Source organism: Macrobrachium rosenbergii, chromosome 4, assembly GCF_040412425.1.
Source record: "Macrobrachium rosenbergii isolate ZJJX-2024 chromosome 4, ASM4041242v1, whole genome shotgun sequence".
NCBI lineage: Eukaryota > Metazoa > Arthropoda > Malacostraca > Decapoda > Palaemonidae > Macrobrachium > Macrobrachium rosenbergii.
Genome location: NC_089744.1, coordinates 50,866,877 through 50,889,727, shown reverse-complemented (window position 1 = coordinate 50,889,727; position 22,851 = coordinate 50,866,877). Strand labels below are relative to the sequence as shown.

The 22,851-nt window shown below is 40.0% G+C and overlaps 1 protein-coding gene across 8 annotated transcripts in view; it reads right to left on the bottom strand.

Moving 5' to 3' along the window:
- LOC136834331 (major facilitator superfamily domain-containing protein 1-like) overlaps positions 1-22,851 on the bottom strand; it is a 126,828-nt gene that overhangs the window by 35,372 nt on the left and 68,605 nt on the right. For all 8 annotated transcript variants that reach the window (XR_010851757.1, XR_010851758.1, XM_067096856.1 and 5 more), the window contains exon 7: positions 7,129-7,339. Coding sequence is in view for 6 of the 8 variants with exons in the window: in XM_067096856.1 (XP_066952957.1) it covers positions 7,129-7,339 (211 nt within the window). In the remaining 2 variants the exon portion in view is untranslated. The remainder of the gene's footprint in view (positions 1-7,128; positions 7,340-22,851) is intronic.

Below are 22,851 nucleotides of genomic sequence, written 5' to 3'. Positions count from 1 at the left end.
ACCGAAGGAGAACCAGCCTAAGCATGGCATGGATTAACTACAAGAAAGCCTTCAACATGATACAGCACACACGTGGCTAATAGAATGCCTGAAAATATATGGGGCAGAGGAAAACACCATCAGCTTCCTTAAAAATACAATGCGCAACTGGAGTATAGTACTTACAAGCTCTGGGATAAGACTAGCAGAAGTTAACATCAGGAGAGGGATCTTTCAAGGCGTCTCACTGTCCCCACTACTCCTCGTAGTAGCCATAATTCCCATGACGAAAGTACTGCAGAAGATGGATGCTGGGTACCAACTCATCAAAGGAGGCAACAGAATTAACCATCTGGTGTTCATGGACGACATCAAGCTGTATGGTAAGAGCATCAAGGAAACAGATACCCTAATCCAGACTGTAAGGATTGTATCTGGTGACATCAGGATGGAGTTTGGAATAGAAAAATGTGCCTTGGTCAACATGCAAAAAGGCAAAGTAATAAGGACTGAAGGGATAAAGCTACCATACAGGAATAGCATCAAACACATAGATTAGACAGGATACAATACCTGGGAATAATAGGAGAGGATATACAACACCAAGAGATGAAGGACAGGATCAGGAAAGCATATATACAGAGACCTAAGGCAATACTCAAGTCAAAACTCAATGCCAGAAACATGACTAAACCCATGAACATATGGGCAGTACCAGTAATCAGATACAGTGCAGGAGTAGTGGAGTGGATAAAGGCTGAACTCTGCAGCACAGACCAGAAAACTAGAAAACACATGACAATACACAAAGCACTACACCCAGGAGGAAATACAGACAGACTATACATAACATGAAAGAAAGGGGGGAGAGGGCTACTAAGCACAGAGCACTGCGTCAACATCGAGAGCAGAACACTAGGGCAATATCTGAAAACCAGTGAAGACAAGTGGCTAAGGAATGCATGGGAAGAAGGACTGATAAAAGTAGACGAAGACCCACAAATATACGGAGACAGGAGAATGAAAAACAGAACAGAGGAATGGCACAACAAACCAATGCACAGACAGTACATAAGACAGACAAAAGAACTGGCCAGCGATGAAACATGGCAATGGCTACAGAGGGGAGAACTCAATACGGAAACAGAAGGAATGCTAACAATGGCACAAGATCAGGCCCTAAGAACCAGATATGTCCAAAGAACAATAGATGGAAATAACATCTCACCCATATGCAGGAAGTGCAATATGAAAGATGAGACCATAAACCACATAGCAAGCGAATGTTGGCACTTGGACAGACCAGTACAAAAAGAGGCATGATTTAGTAGCAAAAGCCCTCCACTGGAGCCTGTGCAAGAAACACCAGCTAGCTTGCAGTAATAAGTGGTACGAACACCAACCTGAGGGAGCGACAGAAAACGATTAGGCAAAGATCCTCTGGGACTATGGTATCAGAACAGGTAAGGTGATACGTGCCAATAGACCAGACATGACGTTGATTGACAAAATCAAGAAGAAAGTATCACTCATTGCTGTGGCAATACCATGGGACACCAGAGTAGAAGAGAAAGAAAGAGAAAAAATTGATAAGTATCAAGACCTGAAAAATGAAATAAGAAGGGTAAGGAATATACCAGTGGAAATTGCACCCATAATCATAGGAACACTAGGCACAATCCCAAGATCCCTGAAAAGGAATCTGGAAAAACTTGATGCCAAAGTAGCTCCAGGACTCGTGCAGAAAAGTGTGCTACTACAAACAGCGAACATTGTGAGAAAAGTGATGGACTCCTAAGGAGGCAGGATGCAATCCGGAACCCCACACTATAAAAACCACCCAGTCGAATAGGATGACTGCGATAGACAAAAAAAAAAAAAAAATAATAATAATAATAATAATAATAATAATAATAATAATAATAATAATAATAATAATAATAATAATCTATTACTTTTACTTAGCCTGAACAAGAACTTACATGGTAGGCATGCTGAACTATTAATGCTCTGTAAAGTTGAAAAGGATCTCAAGGGACAGGGGAGCTTTTGGGCAATGAGGCATAAAGAATCTCTAGTCTCAAGGGGAATGAAGGGTCAACATTTAGACAGGAAACCTGTTCCTGGGTTGGATGAATGTGAGAATGGGTATGAGGCCCAAACAACAGGAGCACTAAGCTTTTGATGGCTAAGGCAGATAAGGAAAATGAGATATGAAACATAGCTCTTTTCAATGATTTATTGGAACAATTAAATATGAGAAGGTATTGGACCAATGGAAGAAGAAAGAAAAAAGTATTGTAGTCTTACACTCGAGAAGTCAGCCTAAAATCAAGTCAACTCTGAGATTCCAAGCAGCATGTAAAGTGAAATCATTTAAGCAAGCAGGAGTGCACATTACCACTGTTATTGGACTATGGCTGGTCTGAGACAGTACATCACAGAACCACAGTCATACTTAAGACAGCGCAAGGACCAGTCACAAGCAGGTACAGTACCAAGATGTACCAGGGCAATTCTGAAGAACAAAGATTACTGGTAGTCCAAGAAAGTGCAGGCTCTTCCTTTCACACCTCTGAAAATGTACAATCAGGGGACTTTCACACCTCTGAAAAAGTACAATCAGGGTTGGCCCTCCTCTCCTGAGACAGGCAACTGGGCACAAGCTTATCACACACAAACAAGCTCATGACCTGATCCACCCTCACCACCCATGGTCAATTGTCCCCATGAACAGTTGCACTGATCACCACCACTCTTGGCAGGAAAAAAAAGCAACTGCAAGTGAGTGGTACCCCTACCCCTTTACTCACTCACCGCTGGTTAAGTCATGTTACCAAGTTTTAATGGCTTTTGCTGAAGGTATATCCATACAAAAGGCAAAGATTTGTATCCTTGTAAGAACAAGTTACATTTGAACATTCCAGCAACCTTAAGTAAACCTCAATTTTAAGTGAACTGGGATATGGTGTTTGTCAGTCAATATAAATCAGTCATTTAAATATATGTATACGTCATTCAATATAAATTTTCAAGAAATAAGGAAAGAATGAATAATCTTAAAACTGATAAATAAATATTTTATATAATAAACTGTAAGGGTCTGTGTTTACATACAAATATATTGTGCTCAATAAATTATCATACATATTTATTTTGCACGTCAAAAGAGAAAGTTAAGCCATAATTATATATATGATAAGCTCTGTCTCTTAACTAAATCATCAAACTGTAATAAAAACTTCAACTAACTCAGTCATCACAGACCCAAGCTCCGGACACAGTCAACTAAAACTAACTGTACGTACAGTGCTCTACAACATAGCTTGATTTATGAACTGAACTGCATTAATTCTGAACATCATCTGAGATTTCTCTCCCCTTTCCTGTTTCACGGTTTAGTTTAAGTGTCTAGAAAGTGTTTAAATGAAACATTTTCGTCTACATTCTTTACTAAAGAAAATGTTCCTAAATAACTACTTCCTCAGTACTTTCCTGTTTTGTTAAACCTATTGACAATCCAAGACCTTTCTACACTAATTCCATTCAAAGCAAAATAATGAATGAAAATATGCCTTAACAAAAGATTTGATTCCTAAGATTGAAAAAATATATTTAGTTAAAATGCTGACTGAAACACTGTAAATACTGTACAACAAATGCAAGGAGATATAAACTGACAGTACATCAAGCAAATGCAATGCTCTAAGGAACACTACCTTGCATCAGCATTGGATATTGGTAAAATCATGGTAAGGCACATTTAGTTAATACCATTGTAAGGTAATCAGATTTCTCACACATTTTCTAAACACCAGCTCTGTGAGGTCCTCAGGGAACATCGTTTTTGAAATTGTGTATGGTAAACTAGGATATCAGTGATTAAGTAGAATACAGACAGTCTCCGGGTTACGACGGGCTCAGCTTACAATGTTCCGAGTTTACAACGCTTTTCAAATATATTCATAAAAAAATTATTTCCTAGGTTACAACGCATGGTCCAGGTTTACGACGCTGACAATGCCGATCTGTCGGAAGAAATATGGCTCCAGAATGGCAGAATGGTCAAATTTTGGAGATTTTTCTGTTGAAAAACTCAATATAAATGCAGGATACATTGTTTTCAAGACACCCACAGGATTAAAAGTACGGTTTTCTTACGATTTTCGATGGTATTTTGGACGACGACGACTGGAAGAAATAGACATCCAAACCAGCAGAATGGTCAATATTTGGAGTTTTTTTTATGAAAAACTCAATAAAAATGCAGGATATGCTGTTTTCAAGACACCCAAAGGATTAAAAGTAAGGTTTTCTTACGATTCTCGGTCCAACGCATATGACGGAAGAAAATTCACATTCGCGGATTTTTTCATACAGCAATATTCACTAGTTATTGACTTTCATTTTATTTTTATGACTAAATACATTTTTTATGATAAAAAATTGATCAAAAACTGAGTGAATAATTTTAAAATATTAATATTAAGGTAACCACTGAAAAACATTGGTAAAAGTTAAATTAAAATCCCATGAAATCATAAAACTGCTTACCAATTTAATTACTTCATTCAATCTCTCTCTCTCTCTCTCCTCAAATAAGTCACGAATAATTTCACTCTTTTGAGATTTTAGTAAGGCCAGCTCCCCATATCTCTCTCTCTCTCTCCGTGAATAATTCACCAGTAATTTCACTTTTTGAGATTTAAGTAAGGCCAACCATCTCTCTCTCTCTCTCTCTCTCTCTCTCTCCTCAAATAAGTCACGAATAATTTCACTCTTTTGAGATTTTAGTAAGGCCAGCTCCCCATATCTCTCTCTCTCTCCTCAAATAAGTCACGAATAATTTCACTCTTTTGAGATTTTAGTAAGGCCAGCTCCCAATATCTCTCTCTCTCTCCGTGAATAATTCACCAGTAATTTCTCTCTCTCTCTCTCTCTCTCTCTCTCTCTCTCTCTCTCTCTCTCTCTCTCTCTCTCTCTCTCTCTCTCTCTCTCTCTTTAAGTCTCTCTCTCCAAATGCCCCTTATCTCTCTCTCTCTCTCTCTCTCTCTCTCTGTATTGCAAATCTCCTTCAAAGAAATATGGATTACTGTATATGAACATAAAAATACAGTAAACTCCCCGTATTCGCTGGGGATGCGTACCACACCCCCATCCCCCGAATAGCAAAAATCTGCAAATACTTAAAACCCCTGTAAAAACACTTAGAACTTTATTTTCATAGTTTAAACAAAAACCCTCTAAAAATGCTTATATCTAAGTATTTTAATAGTTTTAACACAAATAGTGCATTTAGTCATGAAAATATGAAAATACAGCAATTAGTGAATATTTCTCAGTGAAAAGTACCGTGAATGGGCGAATTTTCCGCGAATAATGGGTAGATACGTTCCACAGAGAAATCTGCGAATACGTGAGTCCATGAATGTTGAGACCGTGAATATGGGGGGTTTAGTTTACGGTATAGTAAAATACCATCATCGGTTGTGTGACAGTTTTTTTTATTGCTTTGACATAGGCTTCATGACAAGACGATTTGGCTCGAGAGATTAGAAGTAGCCAATAACAGAGCTCGTAGCAACCCCCTCTCTCCATGACGATACACTATTGGCCAGAATGACTGACAGTAGCCAATAACAACTTGTAACAACCCCCTCCTACCCCTCTCGCCCTCCTTGACGACATGCTATTGGCAGGAAGGGTGGGATTTTAACCAATCACAAAGCTTATACCTCACAGGCTTTGCATACACTAAAATGAGGGTGAGTAGTATTTTTTTTTTTCTCTCTCTCTCTCTCTCTCTCTGGGGTAAGAGAGATAGAGAGAATGACGGCACAAGAATTTTCAACAAATTTGTGGGTAAAGGTGAGGGCTAACCACGTTTGTATGGTAAATAAATGACTTACCTAATAATAAGTGCTAATTTTCAAATATTAATAAGATTAAATAATAATAATAATATTCTGTAATTACAATATTTATGTATTTTTAAAGTAAATTATCTCAATTTTTAAACAAAGAAATATCACACCCTGTCTTTTGCCCAAAGCTTTGAAGCTATGGGGGAGGGTGGAACTGTCAAATATGTCAAATTACTTGACATTTCTTACCAAGGGCAGAAGATCAATTTCACCCTTACTTCCTTCCTTCCTTCCTTCCTTCCTTCTCTCTCTCTCTCTCTCTCTCTCTCTCTCTCTCTCTCTCTCTCTCTCTCTCTCTCTCTCTCTCTCTCTCAAAGGGTAGGATGAGAAATTGATAAATATATTATAAATACAGTAGATACTTAGTTCAGCCCTTCACTCTCTCAGGAAAAGATATTGCTAATTTGAGTATCTTTACCTATGCACACTGTTTGTGTGTGTGTGTCTGTGTGTTCATAGTGTTTTAAAAATGCATAGTAAAGGTAGTAGTAGATCTCTGGAAAAAAAAAATATTATTTTGTTGTTGTCAGTCGTAGTAAAGAGAAATGGATTAAAATTCCTTGAGAGATTAAAGAGATAAACCTCTCTCTCTCTCTCTCTTTTGCCCATGCCAGCACAAGAATGGCTAAATGTAAGTCACAGCAGTAATTCTCTCTCTCTCTCTGTGGCTGGAAAAGGGTACTAATGTTTAAGATGACTTTGAAATAATATTAATAATATAGTTTCAAAGATTAATACAGTAGTAACAGGATAATAATTTAAGCTATATTTGATGAAGGATGATACTTAGAGTAAGAATGAGAGATCACTATAGTTCTGTGAAATTCCAAGTCTTTTTCTGGTAGAGAAGCAGTGAGACAGTCTCTCTCTCTCTCTCTCTCTCTCTCTCTCTCTCTCTCTCTCTCTCTCTCTCTCTCTCCAAAACAACAATGGTAAAATTTTGGAGGGTTTTTTATGAAAGACTCAATAAAAATGCAGGTTACGTCATTTTCAAGATACCCAAAGGATACTCAAAGGATTAAAAGTAAGGTTTTCTGACAATTTTCAACGACTGTTTCGGTTTACGACGATTTTCGGCTTACGATGCGGCATCAGAACAGAACCCCCGTTGTAAACTGGAGACTGCCTGTAGTCACACAAACTATAATAACCTTAAGTTCTAAAAACAAACTGAAATTATAATGTAACACAGAGTACTTACTATAATGTAACACAGAGTACTTACTTTGCCAAACTAATGAAAGGAAATATTGCCACATAATATGTGACACAAATGACGCAGATCAACCAAAATGCAAATGGAAATGTCAGGACATCTGACAACTTTACTTTCTCTCCTGTCTCAGCTTCACTTATGTGCAGGACAGATGATCTTCTTTTATCCAGAAGTCCCAAGATCAGTGCACATACTAGGGATAACACACAGGTACCAGCAGCTTCAGAAATATTAATAAAAGACATTAGGATACTGCCAAAGAGAAACAATCACAACACAAAATACACTGAAAGTATAAGAACTTATAACTATGATTTCTGCTTTCGATTCACTAGTGCTGTTCTGGTGGGCAGCAAAAATTTTCTTTAAAATACAGTACGAAATTAATATTGAAAAAAATTACTTATTCACACAGACCTATTGTTTATAACATAATACAAGTGTCATACAAAATCCCAGGCACATCATTCTTCAAAAGAAGAAAGAAAAAGATCATCTGTGGTCAGTAGCTTACTGCACTTGCACATGGTTTCCTATGTCTCTATGGGAAAACAGTCTCACATCCTGCATAGTCAGATCATGAAGTAGGCACTTCGATTTGAAGTAATGGTTTATATGAAAAAAAAAGGAAGTTTTTATAACATAAATCAAGTTTTATATTATGAAAAACTTTATGTATGTTGTAAATACTTACTTTTTTAATACAAACCTACCAATCATGCAGAACCCTCATGCATGATCCACTTCCCAAGACACACATATTTCTATGATTTTTGGACAGACAAAGCAGAATAGCTAAGAACAACTGTTCAAACAAGCAAGCCTATAAGAAGTAGAAATTTTGTATACCTATGTATAAGAAAATATAATTCATGTAATAAATAATTTAAAGAGAAAACTCATCAATCATAAACAGCATAAACTACAATTTAGGGGGAGGTCTAGAAGTTGATAGTCCCAGTCTTTGCAAAAGTCTCATTGGTCAAGTGGTGCAACTGGGAATATGACAGGTTAGGAACCAAGTGCCAACTTCACCTTATGGGATACTGTATATAGATAAATACCAAGAGAGTAATGTAAGAAATCTGTTCTTGAGGTATATAAATTAAGATACAGAAATCGACAACCAATTTAGATGAGATGAAAAATATTGTACCCACTACATAAAATGTAACCTATGAATGAATGACATGAACAAGAATGGTGATTACAAGGAAGAGTAGGATGAGGAGTACACTATACCTTCAACTGCTGGCAACACCTGGCCTGATGTAACGTAAAGTTCCAAACGAATACAACCACATACCCTTGTGCTTCTCCTAAAGCATCTGAATACATCTGATGCATATCATTTATGTCACTGGATGCAAAGGCTGACCCGACAAGCACAGCTTTGGTGAGGTCCTGAGAACCAGGTGCCTGGGTTTTGGCAACAAAATCACAGTAAAAAGAAAGACTAAAGAGAACACCAGCCTCTGCTTGAGTGACACTGCCACACTGAAGCCTTGGTGAAATGAGCCACAGATTCTTCTCATCGCAGCTCAAAAGGGTAGATGAAGAAGCTTCAGAAGACTAAGGAGAGGTTCCATTTCAGTGACTGGATCATCCTAACATGGAGGCCTTTCTTGGTGATACGCAGGTCTTAGATGATTATATGTCAGTTTTAGAATTTAATCAATATTATTTCATTTTTATTTTCTGCATTAGCAAAATGGTGTAGGCTTTATTCATTTATGAAATGTATAAAAAGCATGTTTAATTTTATAAGATGTTTTTATAGCAAAACATTTTTTATGTCTAAAAGTATCCGTTTGTGTTGTGACGTCATAGGAAGTGACATCAAATGGCGGGAGGGAGCAAAACACAAACAATGCAGGCGTGAGGGATAAAAACATTGTGGTGCTATAGAGGGAGCTCTCTGAAGGTTAGGTTGTCAGAGTTTTGTGGTTTTTTGTAGTCGTAAGCTGCATTATACAAGAACAATGTGAACAGGTGGGTGGATTGCATACTTGTAGCATTGGACGGTTAGTCTAGGAAAACTTTCAAGCGGTAGCAAAGCATGGTTGGTTAAAAATGGACGGATCAGACAGTAAACTTTGAGAGATGAAATGGAGAAGAGACTGTCTGAGATTTAGCGGGACACAGGGCGATTATAAAGGATGGAGAGAACAAGTCAAAGACTGGCTCGTGGTGTGTGGAGAAAAAGTGAAATATCCCAGTAGAAGTAACAGGAGGAACAGAGAGAGATGAATATAAAGAGGGTTCAAAGATAATCCTGTCCAAACTACATGAAGTGTACCTAAAAGATATGCCCATGGAAAATTACAGTAAAATGAAAAACTATTTTAAAATAGAATGAGAATCTAGTGAAAAGATGAGAGAATTTGTAATTAGGTAAGAAAAGGCAGAATCAGAATGTAGTAGAGTGATAGGGAAAAGCATGCTTGAAGGGGAAGCAAAAGGTTTTCATGTACTAGAACAAGTGAACCTCACAGAAATATCATACAATGTTAGTGAATTAAGTAAAGCTTTTAAAGAAGGAACGACTCAAGATGTGAAAAAGCCAATTAAAATTGTGAGAAAAACAAAGAATATAATGGGAGAAGTGATATGTGAGTTAGAAGAAGAAAAGATTTATTGGGAAGCCTATACAGATGCTTCATTTGGGAATATTGAAGATTATCATACACAACTGGGATATGTGATATAGTTGACAGGTGGTAAGAGGAGAAGTCCCATACGGTGCAAATCCAGAAAATACAGAGTAGCAAAGTCCACCACTAAAGCAGAAGCTCTGAGTGTGGGGGAAGCCATAGAAGGATTGATATATTTCAAATATTTGTGGGAAGAGATAGAAGGAGGTAGAAAATTAGAAGCAATAGTTAAAACTGTCAGTAAAACCCTAATGACTGCAATAAAATCAAGTACTGGAGTAAGCAGTAAGAGATTACAAATTGATATTGCAGCAATAAGAGAAACAATAGAATCTGGAGAAATAAAGGAGGTGAGATGGATAAAAGGAAAGCACCAAATAATTGATGTATTGACTAAAGTAGGAGTTTCAGGCAAAAATATTATAAATTATGTAGAGGGTAAAGAATTGGAGAATAATGGAGATTAGAGGGGATTAGGATAAGAAGAGGTTGGAGGGGAGAGAGGAGATGATAAAGTGTGATTATATGTCAGTTTTAGAAGTTTAATATTTTCTGCATTAGTGAAATGGTATGGGCTTTATTCATTTACGAAATGTATAAAAAGCATGTTTAATTTAATACGATATTTTTATAGCAAAACATTCTTTATGTTTAAAAGTATCTGAGTTGTGATGTTATAGGAAGCAACATCATAGGACAACAAATGGCAGGAGGGAGCAAAATGTAAACAATGCAGGTGTGGGGGATAAAAACATTGTGGTGCCGTAGAGAGAGCTCTCTGAAGGTTAGGGTGTCGAATTTGGGTTTAAGTCTGTTTTGTGGTTTTTTGTAGTCGTAAGCTGGATTATACAAGAACAACAACATGAACAGATGAGTGGATTGCATAATTTTAGCATTTTTGGATGGGTTAGGCTAGGAAAACTTTCACTGGACACAGTCACTTCAATGGCCCAAAGTTCCAGCACTAGGTGGCCAATCTGAAGCCTTTGATAATAAGCACTGACTTTTTCTGAAAGAGCAGATGGATTAAATCTCCAATCAAAAGCTTAGAGATGTTGAGTGGATTTATGTCTACAGAGGTTGATGGTTGTGGGTCAGCAAGAACAAGCAATGGCACCAGCAGTGACTTCTAAAAGCCTCGACCTCCTCTTAGGCTTCCCTCAATAAACTCCAAGCATGAAGACACATAATACCTCAGTCATGGAACCTGTGGATGCACTGCTAAGTAAATCTGGATACCAGCCTTGCTGTGGCCAGAAGAGCAAACAGTATCAACTTCATATATCTGGAGGCTCTGATCTTAGCTATCACCTAACAGATCACACAGCATAGAGGGAAGGTGTAAGTACTGACAATGTTGTGGTTGTGAAGCATGGCATCCAACCTCCACGCAGTTGGATCGGGTTAGTACAAATAATACATCGGAAGCTGGTGGTTCAAGCTTAATGGACTGGAATATATAATTTATGCCAAAGGCAAAGTGCTAGGACCTATGAGGTCATCCAGCCCTGAAAATAATTTTAATGATGAGATTTAAACAAGTAAATGATCATACACACACACACCAACACATATTAATACACCCCAAGAAATATATTTACACAAATTAATACACTCCAGTAAATACATCTACACAAAATCGTTAACAATCTTGTATGCATATAAACAGAATTCAAAATCTTGCCTGTGCAATGAGTCACAACCAAAACAAATAAATATAAATATAAATATAATACAAAAACCTATGGGCTACATACATATATAGAATTTATATCTGATTATACAGATTTATATACTTTAAAAATAACAAGCTTAATACGGCACAGTTGTCACCTAAAATTCAGTTATGTTTTTGCCATTAAAATGTCTGTAATGCAAGCAATGATAAACTAATAATCCACCAATATATGCTCCACAGACAGGCTGGCCTTACAGTAAGCACACGATGGAGGATTGGCTCTTAACATGAATAAACTATGCATTAGAAAGCAATGGTTAATTCTGAAAAATTAGTCTTGTTTCATAGCTTCTAATCGTCTAAACCCAAGGCCAATGTTCTACTGATGACCATATCTTATTTGTACTTTGTGTTACCAGAATTTTGCAAGTTCTATGTCTCTTGCCATTTTCTTCTAAATTTAGAATAAGGTCTAAATATGATTTTCATTTCAGTGTGAGGCACCTTGTCTGCTACCTCATTTCCCTGAATACCAAAATAAAAAACCTAATGTTTTAGATGTGCCTTCAAGGCAAAACCACCAATAATGAGTTTTTATTAAAATTGCATTTGAAGAATTTAGAAATTTTATAGCTGACTGGCTACTAAGAGTGTCAGATAGACTGTAAAATTATGACCTCTCATAAGATATGCTTCCTCTGGCACATTCTCAATGGCTGTTAGCTCTGCTATAAAAACTGGTGCATAGTTTGACAATCTACCCAATCTGATGACTCCCTAATGAATAACATCACAGGCCACTTCTTCAGATGGATGCGAGCCCTAAACTACCATATAACTCGTTCGGAGAACACTTCGAATTCGAACTGGAAGACGGTTGAGAGAGGTGGCAAAGGGCACAGACCTTGGTCCCAAGATATGCCATGGTTCCCTGTCTGCGGAGAAGACCTATTATTTTTCTCCTGAACCACACAGGGAGCAAAAGAAGGCAGAACAGGAGGAGTGAGACGAGACAAAAGGAAAAGACTACTTAGGCTTATGGCCTGCCCTAACGAATTGTCTACGTAACCTATCAGCATCTGGCATCTTCCAATACTTCACAATATTTCAGCCTCTTATCAGATCACTCGTTATCATCTTCACATCAAGAAAACCATACTCATGCCTCAACAGCTAGGCTAACTAACAGGTGCCCATCATACACCACCAAAACATTCAGTTTCCACAAACTCTTTCCTATACAGCCTAATGCTTTCATCTCTGCTTGTTGTAGATGACATAATGCAAAAAAAGAAAACAAGCACAATACCATATATGAGAAAATCAGCCGGATATCATCAAAATTATTACTAACACTGATTCACATACAGTCTTAGCGGGGTAACCAAGCGTTATTTTAATTTGAATGCTGATCACACATAATGGCACAAAGATATGAGCTAACTGTAACAGTAGGTAAGATTCACTCCAAATAATAGGAATTTATTTTAAGAGAAGCAAGCAGCATAGCTTACACACCACCAAGCTAGCTCTCTCTCTCTCTCAAAGGGAAAATATTAGAAAGAAAATGGCACACTCATTACGTCCTCGGTGGGGCTACTTTTTCCTTAGTAGGCTATGTATAACCTGGTGACAGTCCAAGTGGTATTATGTCAATACCAGAGGATGTGAGGTGAGGGATAGCTTCCTGAAAGTTGTCAATTACTGTTTGGTAAACTTTTGTCCAAAACACACTGAAAAGTGTGCCAGAACTTTCCAGAGTGAACTGTACCTAAATATGAGAAGAATCATCATAAAAACTAATTATTCAAAACAGTTACTTTTCTGTTTACAGCTAGATCAACAAAGATCAATGTTTCTGCTTACCTCCTTCCAACAACTATAACCTTCAAAATATACTGTACATAATTCACATTCACTACTCATTTGGTCAATATTTTATTTCACATCATTCCTCGTTTAACAAAATACTAAAAAAAATCTTAGATCCAAATAATCTGCATGTATACAGTGTATGTCCTAAAGTAGCAAATTGATTTTTTCATGTATTATTGTTCAACTATATATTCTAATTCTTAATAAATATTTTTTACACAGTAAACTAACAATCAATATACAGTATAATGATTCCACTGAACACTGAAATAAGATTATATCAAACTTGAGTTGTGAGTTGGTTGGAAATCATAAGTTTACTACAGTCAATCATTTTTTACATCATTATTTGTGCAATGTCCCACAGATGCAAAGCTTATATTAATCTGTAACATATAACAGCATTTGCACAAAGAAATATACTTTCTACTATCCATGTATAACATTGTTAACTAAGAGCTAGTCCTAAATTTGCAAACTCCTTCTTCAAGGGAAAAACAAAGCATTTGCCCTGACACATATCTTGGAAAATTAAAATCTTTTATAAGGCCTATGAATCAATTAACATGATACAGTATTCATTATGTAATAAACTTACTAATTTTATTGAAGATCTATCCTTACAAAAAATGGAACACAGCAGAAACACTCCCAAACATTAGTACAGCAAAAATACACCTGCACCAGACTAGCTCAATCAGGTTGCTATGTAGTGAATTAAGCTATACTGTATGAGGATTTGTTACACCAAGGCTTAGTGTGATTGTTTCCCACTGACTGAATGTTCAAACAGAAGCACTTTATCTTACTGTTGTTCTCTATGATCAGTTGTGCTTTCTTTAATCTTCTCTTTGTACTTCTGGCAAGATTTGTATCCTAATATATGTAGACCTTGGCAAAGTATACAATTTTTTTCATCTGAATCATAATCCTTTAACATTTAGGCATATGTCTTCAGTACATCTGCCCTAATTATGTCCAAACTTCTGGCATTTGAAGCATGGCATTACTTGGTCTCTGTCATGAACTGCAACACTTATCAGTGAACACTTGATTTCAGATTTAATGTTATAAACATTTTTTTTTCACATTTACAACTTTTACCAGAACTTCCACTTGTGGGTTCCTATCTATAATATATTCTATGACACACTTCATCATCATCTACAATATTTTCTATCATGCTCTTTCGCATCTCTTTTCATTTTTCATCAACTGAAAAGTTTACTTATTCAATTTTCTCCATATCACTTTTGGCAGCTTGTACCTCTTGTTCTGTTTCAAGATTTCATGGGTGAGGCTCCATTTTTTGTCTGCTTTGATCACTACTGGAACTGCTGACATTACAAAATGCTACAAGATCAAATGAATTTAGAACCGATGCATTCTTTTTAGTTTTCATTTGTCTGCATAATTTGTTCCCCTGATTTTGGAATGGTATTTACCATTTATTTATTAATGGGTTCCATCTTTTTATTTCATATTATTAAATTTCTCAGTGAGACTTTCCTCCATCATGTCTATCAAAGTCGTCAATGCTGGGAGTGATTCAACTTTATCATATTCATTACTGGGTACTGATATGCAATCATTACATCTAAAATGATATTTCTACTGCAGTTTATATGTTGTTGTCACTCTAGAAATAATTTCTGATCTGTCCCATGTAGAGTTCAGTAAACTGGTTATAAATTTCACATTCAATCCAATTTTTATCAACTGACATGCCACAAGCACAACAAAGATCATTGTTTTCTGTCAGAACTTCAAATAGTACATCCACATACCTTCATTTTATCCACTCACCATTACAGCTGCATTTTCAGCACTATTTCAGCACTATTTCAGTACTACTATTCAGTACTATTACTTCTTCCTAATGAACACCATATTCTTTGGAAGCCTGAATTTCAAGGCAACGGCCCCTGTGGGCTTGTTCCATATGAACAGGTTTCGTCTTCTGAATAATACTTGTACCCTTACTGTTTTTCCTTTGAATTTCATTATACTTCTTTTTCAATTATCAGTTTCTGACTGAACAGGTCACAATTTTTTTCCTTTTGTTTCTCCTCTACCAAAAACTTGTTTTCAAAACAACCTCTCGCCTGCTGACTAAGGTGCCCATACCAACCATGCCTTGATGCATTTGTGAACAGGATGATTTCTGAAGCCAGAGGAACAAAAGGGCCACCTACTTTCAGGTAACCTATGTTGGGCCACCACTGATGCTTTACCAGATCTTCCTCCAAGGATATGCCTTCGTAAGCATGTAGGGGAGCAACATCATCCCAGACTTCAATAGTTGCAAGGACTTTGACCCGCAAAGGCTGTGAGGAACCTGCTTCTCCCATGAAGAGATGGCATCAGCTTAGCTGGAGGACTTGGCTGGTTCTGGAACTCTTGGATTAAAAAAGCAGTCTCTATATCCTGTCTACTACATGATGAACTTAGGCTGTAAAAGTGTTGATCTCCACGGCCAGACACACATCACCTTCATGGACAGAAACAAGTCTGATTTTGCACTGTATAAGCCCAAGTGCTGTCATAGGTAGCAAAGATGGTTCAGGCCCAAGCTGATACTGGTGTCATTGTCTGGGTGAAGACAGCAGAGCTGTTGCCATGAAAAAATGTAGGGTGCAATATTGAAATACCCTGTCCCTCAAGGTGCAGTGAAAGTACAGGCAGTCCCTGGATTATAGCTGTCTCGGTTTACGGCGCTGTTACCCGGTTTTACGGTGGTTACGGTGCCGAAAGGTGCTGTACGCACTATTTATTCCCATTATAATTTTAATGTTCCAGTTTACAGCGATTTTTGGCTTGCAGTGCCCCACCGGAAACAGAAGCCCCACCGTAAACTGGGACTGCCTCTACTTCCTTACGGATGGATGTACAGGCAATCCTCGGTTATCGGCGGCCTCGGTTAGCAGCGATCCGGTTTTACAGCACTTGTCTAGCAACAATGATAACCGGATTTTCAACACCGATTCCTGATTACAGGCGCTGATCTCCGGTTATCGGCACTGATCCCCGGTTATCGCCGCCGATAACCGAGGATCGGCACTATTATCGCCGATTTTCAGTTATCATCACACTGTCGGGAATGGAACCCAGCCGATAGCTGGGGACTGCCTATAATGGGATATGAAAGTATGAATTCTGGATATCCAAGGTTGCTAAGAAGTCCCCATATCTGATATACTACCTTACCCACTCCTGAAGGGAACTTACTGTACTACAAGAAGCCCTTTCTGAGGCCTGAAGTCCATGACTGGAACCAGAAATAGCCAACTGTAGAAGCTTGGTGATCGTGATCCATCCATCACTTCCATCACTTCCTCAATCACCTGGTCATCAATCAATTACTCTATCTCATTGTCAAAATATCCAAATACCTCAAGAAATGGGAAAATTTAACCAATCAAGCATGCTGTAATCCAAAAAAAAAAGACTACTTCTATAAACTTCCACCAAAATGGCATAAAAATCTCTACCAGTATGCTGAATCAAACTCAACCTGAGGTCTGTATGTAAAATTTTATAACTGAAAAAACTCATTATTAAATGAATAATTAGATGAAAAGATGACAAATTTATGCAATTTTTAAAATTTTCCAAAAAGTCTGGGACCTCTGAGTTGTGAACCAATCAGCAGACATACAAGAAGTAAGACAGCTAGCCAATGGGGACCTGCGGAATCATATGTACATGAGGTAAGCTATCAAATACAGCCAATATTCTTTTTTGTGTCTCTGAAAACTGATGCCTCGGATTTTATATGACACATGAAAAGAAATACAGTATATTATAAGTAACGGGCTTGTTGTTAAACAACTTCCTTAATCCTCAGAAAAAATGTACCTGAAATTATGAATATGGCAATGTTGACTGATATCTAAACACTTAATACAAAAATGACATTTTTATAATAAAATAAGATTTTATATCATACGTACCTGTTGTTTACATATAGCTGTAATTCTCGATCTCGACAGAAAATTCAAAACTGGCGGTTCCGCTAATATATGGTCAGGTGATACGACTACCCCGCCCTCTACCGGGGTACCTGGATCCATTTCCATCAACAACTAATCATATTTTCTATGTCCCCTGTCCCTTGCGGGGTGGCGGGTGGGAATGTTTTATATGTAAACAACAGGTAAGTATGATATAAAATCTTATTTTATTATAAAAATGTCATTTTTATACATGAACTTACCTGTTGTTTACATATAGCTGATTGCCACACTGAGGAGGTGGGCATGGACAGCTGTAAGTGTTAAATGGAAAAAACCTGAGATCATCAGGCTAAGAAAAAACGTCTTTACTTTGGATCCTTACCTGCTAAGGAAGCTGCTTTCTCGGTTATTGCCTCTATAACCTGCTATCCTTAGTGCAACTGCGGGGCCTAGTAGCTCAGTCGCAGGTTGCCATATGGAGAAAGGTCTGTTGGCCCAGCCGTCTTCGACACAATCAACCAAAGCATATAATGCCCCTGCTCAGGGCGCAGTACTCAAAGCATCCACCATCATACACTCATTTTTTTTTTTTTTTTTTTTTTTTTAAACATATCACCCAACCATAAAAAACTCACACCAACCTATTAAAATTAGACCTACTAGGCCATCTAACCTCTAGGGCTCTAGTAGTTGACCAAAAAGAGAACTCTGCACCCAAGGAAACTAAGGAGAGGATCTAGAGCCTCTGGTTTCCTTGCCCATCACCGTGTCAGACGCAATAAAGGGGCCCAACGTACTGCAGTCTTCATATGTGGTTTGGATCTGTCTCAGATAATGCGAGGCAAAAACAGATGAACATCTCCAGTAAGTTGAACTTAGAATGTCCTTTAAAGCCATGTTCTTCTTGAAGGCTAAAGAAGTTGCAATAGCCCTAATTTCATGAGGCCTCACTTTAACTAAGGGGAAATCCACATCCCTTAATTCCTTGTGTGCCTCCTGTATCAGTTCTTTCAAAAGGAAAGCAATCCCATTTTTAGATAGAGGATCTTGGGGTTCTTAGTTGAGCACCATAAAAAGTCATGAGTTCCTCTTTACACTTCTGGTCCTGTCCAGATAGAATTTCAATGCTCTGACCGGACAGAGAAGTCTCTCCGTTCCCTTCCCCAAGGAGGATAGGCTAGCAATGGGAAATTCCCTTGGCCACGGATTACTAGGGTTTTCGTTCTTAGCTAGGAAACCCAAGGTGAAGGAAACTACAGCCTTATCCGCACAAAAACCAACTCTTTTGTCCAAAGCATGAACCTCACTTACTCTCTTTGCCGAGGCCAGTGCCGAGAGAAAGAGAGTTTTCTTAGTTAGATTCCTAACGGAGCAGGAACTCAAAGGCTCAAAAGATTTGGAAGTAAGCCACTTTAGCACCACATCCAAATTCCAATGCGGTACAAGAAGAGATTTGCCTTTAGTGGTAGCAAAGGATTTAAGGAGTTCTGCAATATCCTTGTCCGAGGAAAGGTCTATACCTCTATTCCTGGAAACTGCTGCCAGCATACTCCTATACCCCTTAATCGTGCTGACAGCCAATTTCTTCTCCTTGTGCAGAAACAAAGAAAATCCGCCACCTGGCTTAGAGTCGTAGAAGTGGAAGACACTCCAGACTCGGAGCACCACTCCCTGAAGCGCTTCCACTTCGCTTGATAGACCTTTGTAGACGAGGGCCTGGTTGATCTAGCCATTGCCTGCGCCACTCTTCTAGAGAAGCCTCTCCTCCTGTAGAGTCGCTCGAGAGTCTGAACCCTGTCAGATTTAGATCTGACGGGTTCCTGTGGAACTTTCTGCTGTGCAACTGGCACAGAAGGTCTGGTCTGAATGGCAACCTCCTTGGCCAATCCACTACTTTCTCCAGTAGCTCTGGAAACCATGGTCTTCCTGGCCACCATGGAGCTATTAGGATCATTGACACACCTTTGTGTGCTCGAAACTTTTCAAGACTTCTCCCAGCATCCTGAAGGGAGGGAATGCATAAAGGAAGAGACCCGACCAGTCCAGGAGCATGGCATCCACCGCTAATGCTTCTGGGTCTGGAACAGGAGAGCAAAAGAGAGGTAGCCTGCGGTTTTCCCTCGTTGCAAACAGGTCTAGCATGGGAGTTCCCAAACCTTCCACAGGCCTTGGCAAACTTTCTGGTGGAGGGTCCATTCCGTCGGAATGACCTGGAGTGACCTGCTGAGGATATCTGCTCTTCGTTGAGAGCTCCCGGGATGAAGCGAGTTACTAGCTCTATGTTCTTGGTTGCCGCCCACAAAAGCAGGTCTTTTGCGATCTCGAACAGAGAGAAGGAGTGAGTGCCTCCTTGTTTCTTCACGTACGCCAGAGCTGTGGAGTTGTCCGAGTGCACTACTATCTTTTTGTTTTCCACCAGAAGCACGAAATGTTCCAAGGCTAGATGTACTGCCTTCAACTCTTTCGCATTTATGTGCCAGTCTCGTTGGGATGAAGACCAATTGCCTGACACTTGAAGATCCCCCAATGTTGCTCCCCAACCGTCGTCTGAAGCGTCGGAGAACAACATCAGGTCTGGGTTCCTCTGTCTCAGCGACAAACCTCGATCTAGTTTGCTCCTGTCGTTCCACCACGACAGGTCTTGCTTTACTCGAGTGGATAGAGGAAAAACAAACGAATCCACGTCTTTCTTCCTGTTCCAGGTCTGCTGTAGGAAGAACTGAAGAGGTCTCATGTGTAGCCTCCCCAGACTGACGAACATCTCTAGCGATGAGAGGGTGCCTAAAAGGCTCATCCATTCCTTGGCAGAACAAGTCTTGGCTGCCATCAGGTATCTCACTTTCAGCAGGCATTTCTCGATCCTTTGTGACGTCGGAAAAACCTGAAAAAGAACTGAGTTCATCCGAACTCCCAAATAAGTCAAGTCTTGAGATGGAGAGAGTTGTGACTTTGGAAGATTTACTATGAGTCCCAATTCGTCGGTAAGAGAAAGGGTCCTTTGTAGGTCCTTCATGCATTGGCCTTTTGACGGAGACCGGATCAGCCAGTCGTGAGGTAAAGGGATATGTGAATTCCCTCTAAGTGAAGCCATTTCGCAATTGGAGCCATCGTCCTTGTGAAAACTTGGGGGGCTGTTGATAGGCCGAAGCAAAGAGCCCTGAATTGAAAAGTCCTGCCTCTGAACTAAAAACCGTAGGAATTTCCTTGATCTCGGATGGATAGGTACATGAAAGTATGCGTCCTGGAGATTGAGGGACACCATCCAGTCTCCTTCCTTCAGGGAATTGATAACCGACTGTGTGGTTTCCATCTTGAATGGTGTTTGAAGCACAAATTTGTTCAGGGCGCTTACGTCGAGGACTGGTCTCCATCCTCCAGATGATTTTGGAACCAGAAACAGATGGTTGTAGAACCCCGGAGATGAAGGTTCAAGGACTGCTTCTATGGCTCCCTTCTGAAGGAGGGAAGTAACTTCCTCCTCCAACACCACAAGTTTCTCTGAGTCCCTGGATGATACGTTGAAGTCTACTGGCGAAGACTTTAAAGGAGGACTCTCTGAGAAGAGAATGGTGTAGCCTTCTCTCAGAACGTTGATCACCCAGGGTTCTGCTCCCTTGGCCTCCTAAACTTGCCAGAACGACTTTAGTCTGGCTCCGACCGTCGCATGAAGGACCTTGAACTCATCGGTTGGTACCCCTAGATTTCTGGGGATGAGAAGAGAATTTTCCTCTTCCTCTAGCACGGAAAAGGGCCGAGAAGGAGTACCCGAGAAGGCCTAGAGGATACAGGGAAAGAAGGCTTGGGTACTACTGGAGAAGTCGAAAACCCGGGTCTTTTCGAAGAGTGAGCCAGTAGGTCTTGAGTAGACTTCCGCGAGAGAGTCTCCGAAATTTCCCTAACTAACGTGGCGGGAAAAAGGGATTCCTTAAACAAAGGAGCAAAAAGTAGAGCAGATTTCTGGTTCCTGGAGACTCCTCTCGCGACAAACGAAATCCAATGTGCTCTCTTCTTCAAAATGCCTGTAGCAGTCACTGAGGCAATTTCTGACGTTCCGTCCGTGATGGCCTTGTCCAGGCAGGCCAAAATAGCATCAAGATCCGTAGCAGTCTTGGGGGGAAGATCACAGACTTTCAACTTCCTGCTCAAGGCTCCTATAGACCAGTCAATAAAAGAAAAGATCTCCAAGATCCTATAGGAACTCTTCACCAGATGGTCAATTTCCAAGACGAAGCCGACTTTGGACGAAGAAAAAGCTGAGCGACGGGCAGAATCCACAAGGCTGGAGAAATCCCCTTGAGAGGAGGCAGCGTCTCCCAAGGAAAAGACTTCCCCAGTCTCATACCACGAACGAGACTTAAAGGACAGTTGTGAGGGGGGGAAAACAGAAAGAAGTTTTACCCTGAGATCTTTTCATGCTCAACCATCCTTCTTGCCTTCGAAGAGCTCTTTTCGCCCAAACAAACAGGACCAGCTTCAGAAATCTAGAGGAAGGAGGTTTAAAATCCTTGGCAAACTGCGTAGTTGGAGACGAAGGGGTAGCTGGAGCAAAGTCTTCTTGAAAATGTTCTTCAAAAAGTTGTAAGAGATGCTTAAAGTTGGACGTAGGGGCAGACGGAACATCATCTACTTCCGAAACATCGGAAACTGGGGAGAGAATCTCTGAAGCAGTTGGAGCACCGTGGATAGAAACGTCTCCGGGAGCCAAACTTGCGTTATCCTCTTGAGTGTCGCCGAACGTCACCGAGGCGCCAAGTGCCCGACCCGCGTCAAGCGTATCCGAAACATGAGCTTGAGAGGAGTCAGGAGCCTTAGAAGATCCGAGAGCCAAAGAGGCGCCAAAAACCACGGTAGCGCCAGAAGCGCAAACATTGTGCGCCTTGGAAACGTGCTGTGGAGAGGCGCCAAGCGCCAAAGTAGCGTCGGGAGTGCGGCAGGTGCGGGCGGAAGTGGCGCCAGGAGCGCAATCGGAAGCTGAGCCAGGCGCGCGAGCGGAAGCAGCACCAGGTGCGTGAGCGGGAGCAGAGACCGGAGCCTCAGTTGCAGAAGGATCCTGAAGTGCTGGTGCTTTAAAACCTTCGAAAAGTCTGAAAATCTTGTCCAATTTGTCCTCTTGCGAAAGGGGGGCAGGAACCGGAGGCATAAAAGCCGACTTGGGATCCAACGGGAAGGAAGCCGCTACTTGCATGCTAACAGGAGGATCAGGCGCTAGCTTACAATCCACAGAACGCACATCCGGACTGCCTGAAGAAGAAGAGATCTCTGGGCTATCCCAAGAGCTACAAGACGGAAGAGGAGAACGTGCCAAAAGTTTCTTGATAGGAACTTGACTTGGAGAGGAAGCTCTGCGTCTCTTCAGCGGCCTACTAGACTCTGACTGCTTCCAACTCCTCCTCGACGAAACAGAAGCACAAGAAGACACTTCCGCATCGCTTTTACTATGGCGAGCTGCAACAGCCTGGGACGCAACAGGACTGTTAGAGGGAGCAACTGCTCGTGAGCAGACCCCACTCGCCTCCCTTCGGCTTTCGGCATGTCTTCTCCTGAGCCCTGGGAGCCGGACAGAGGCCTA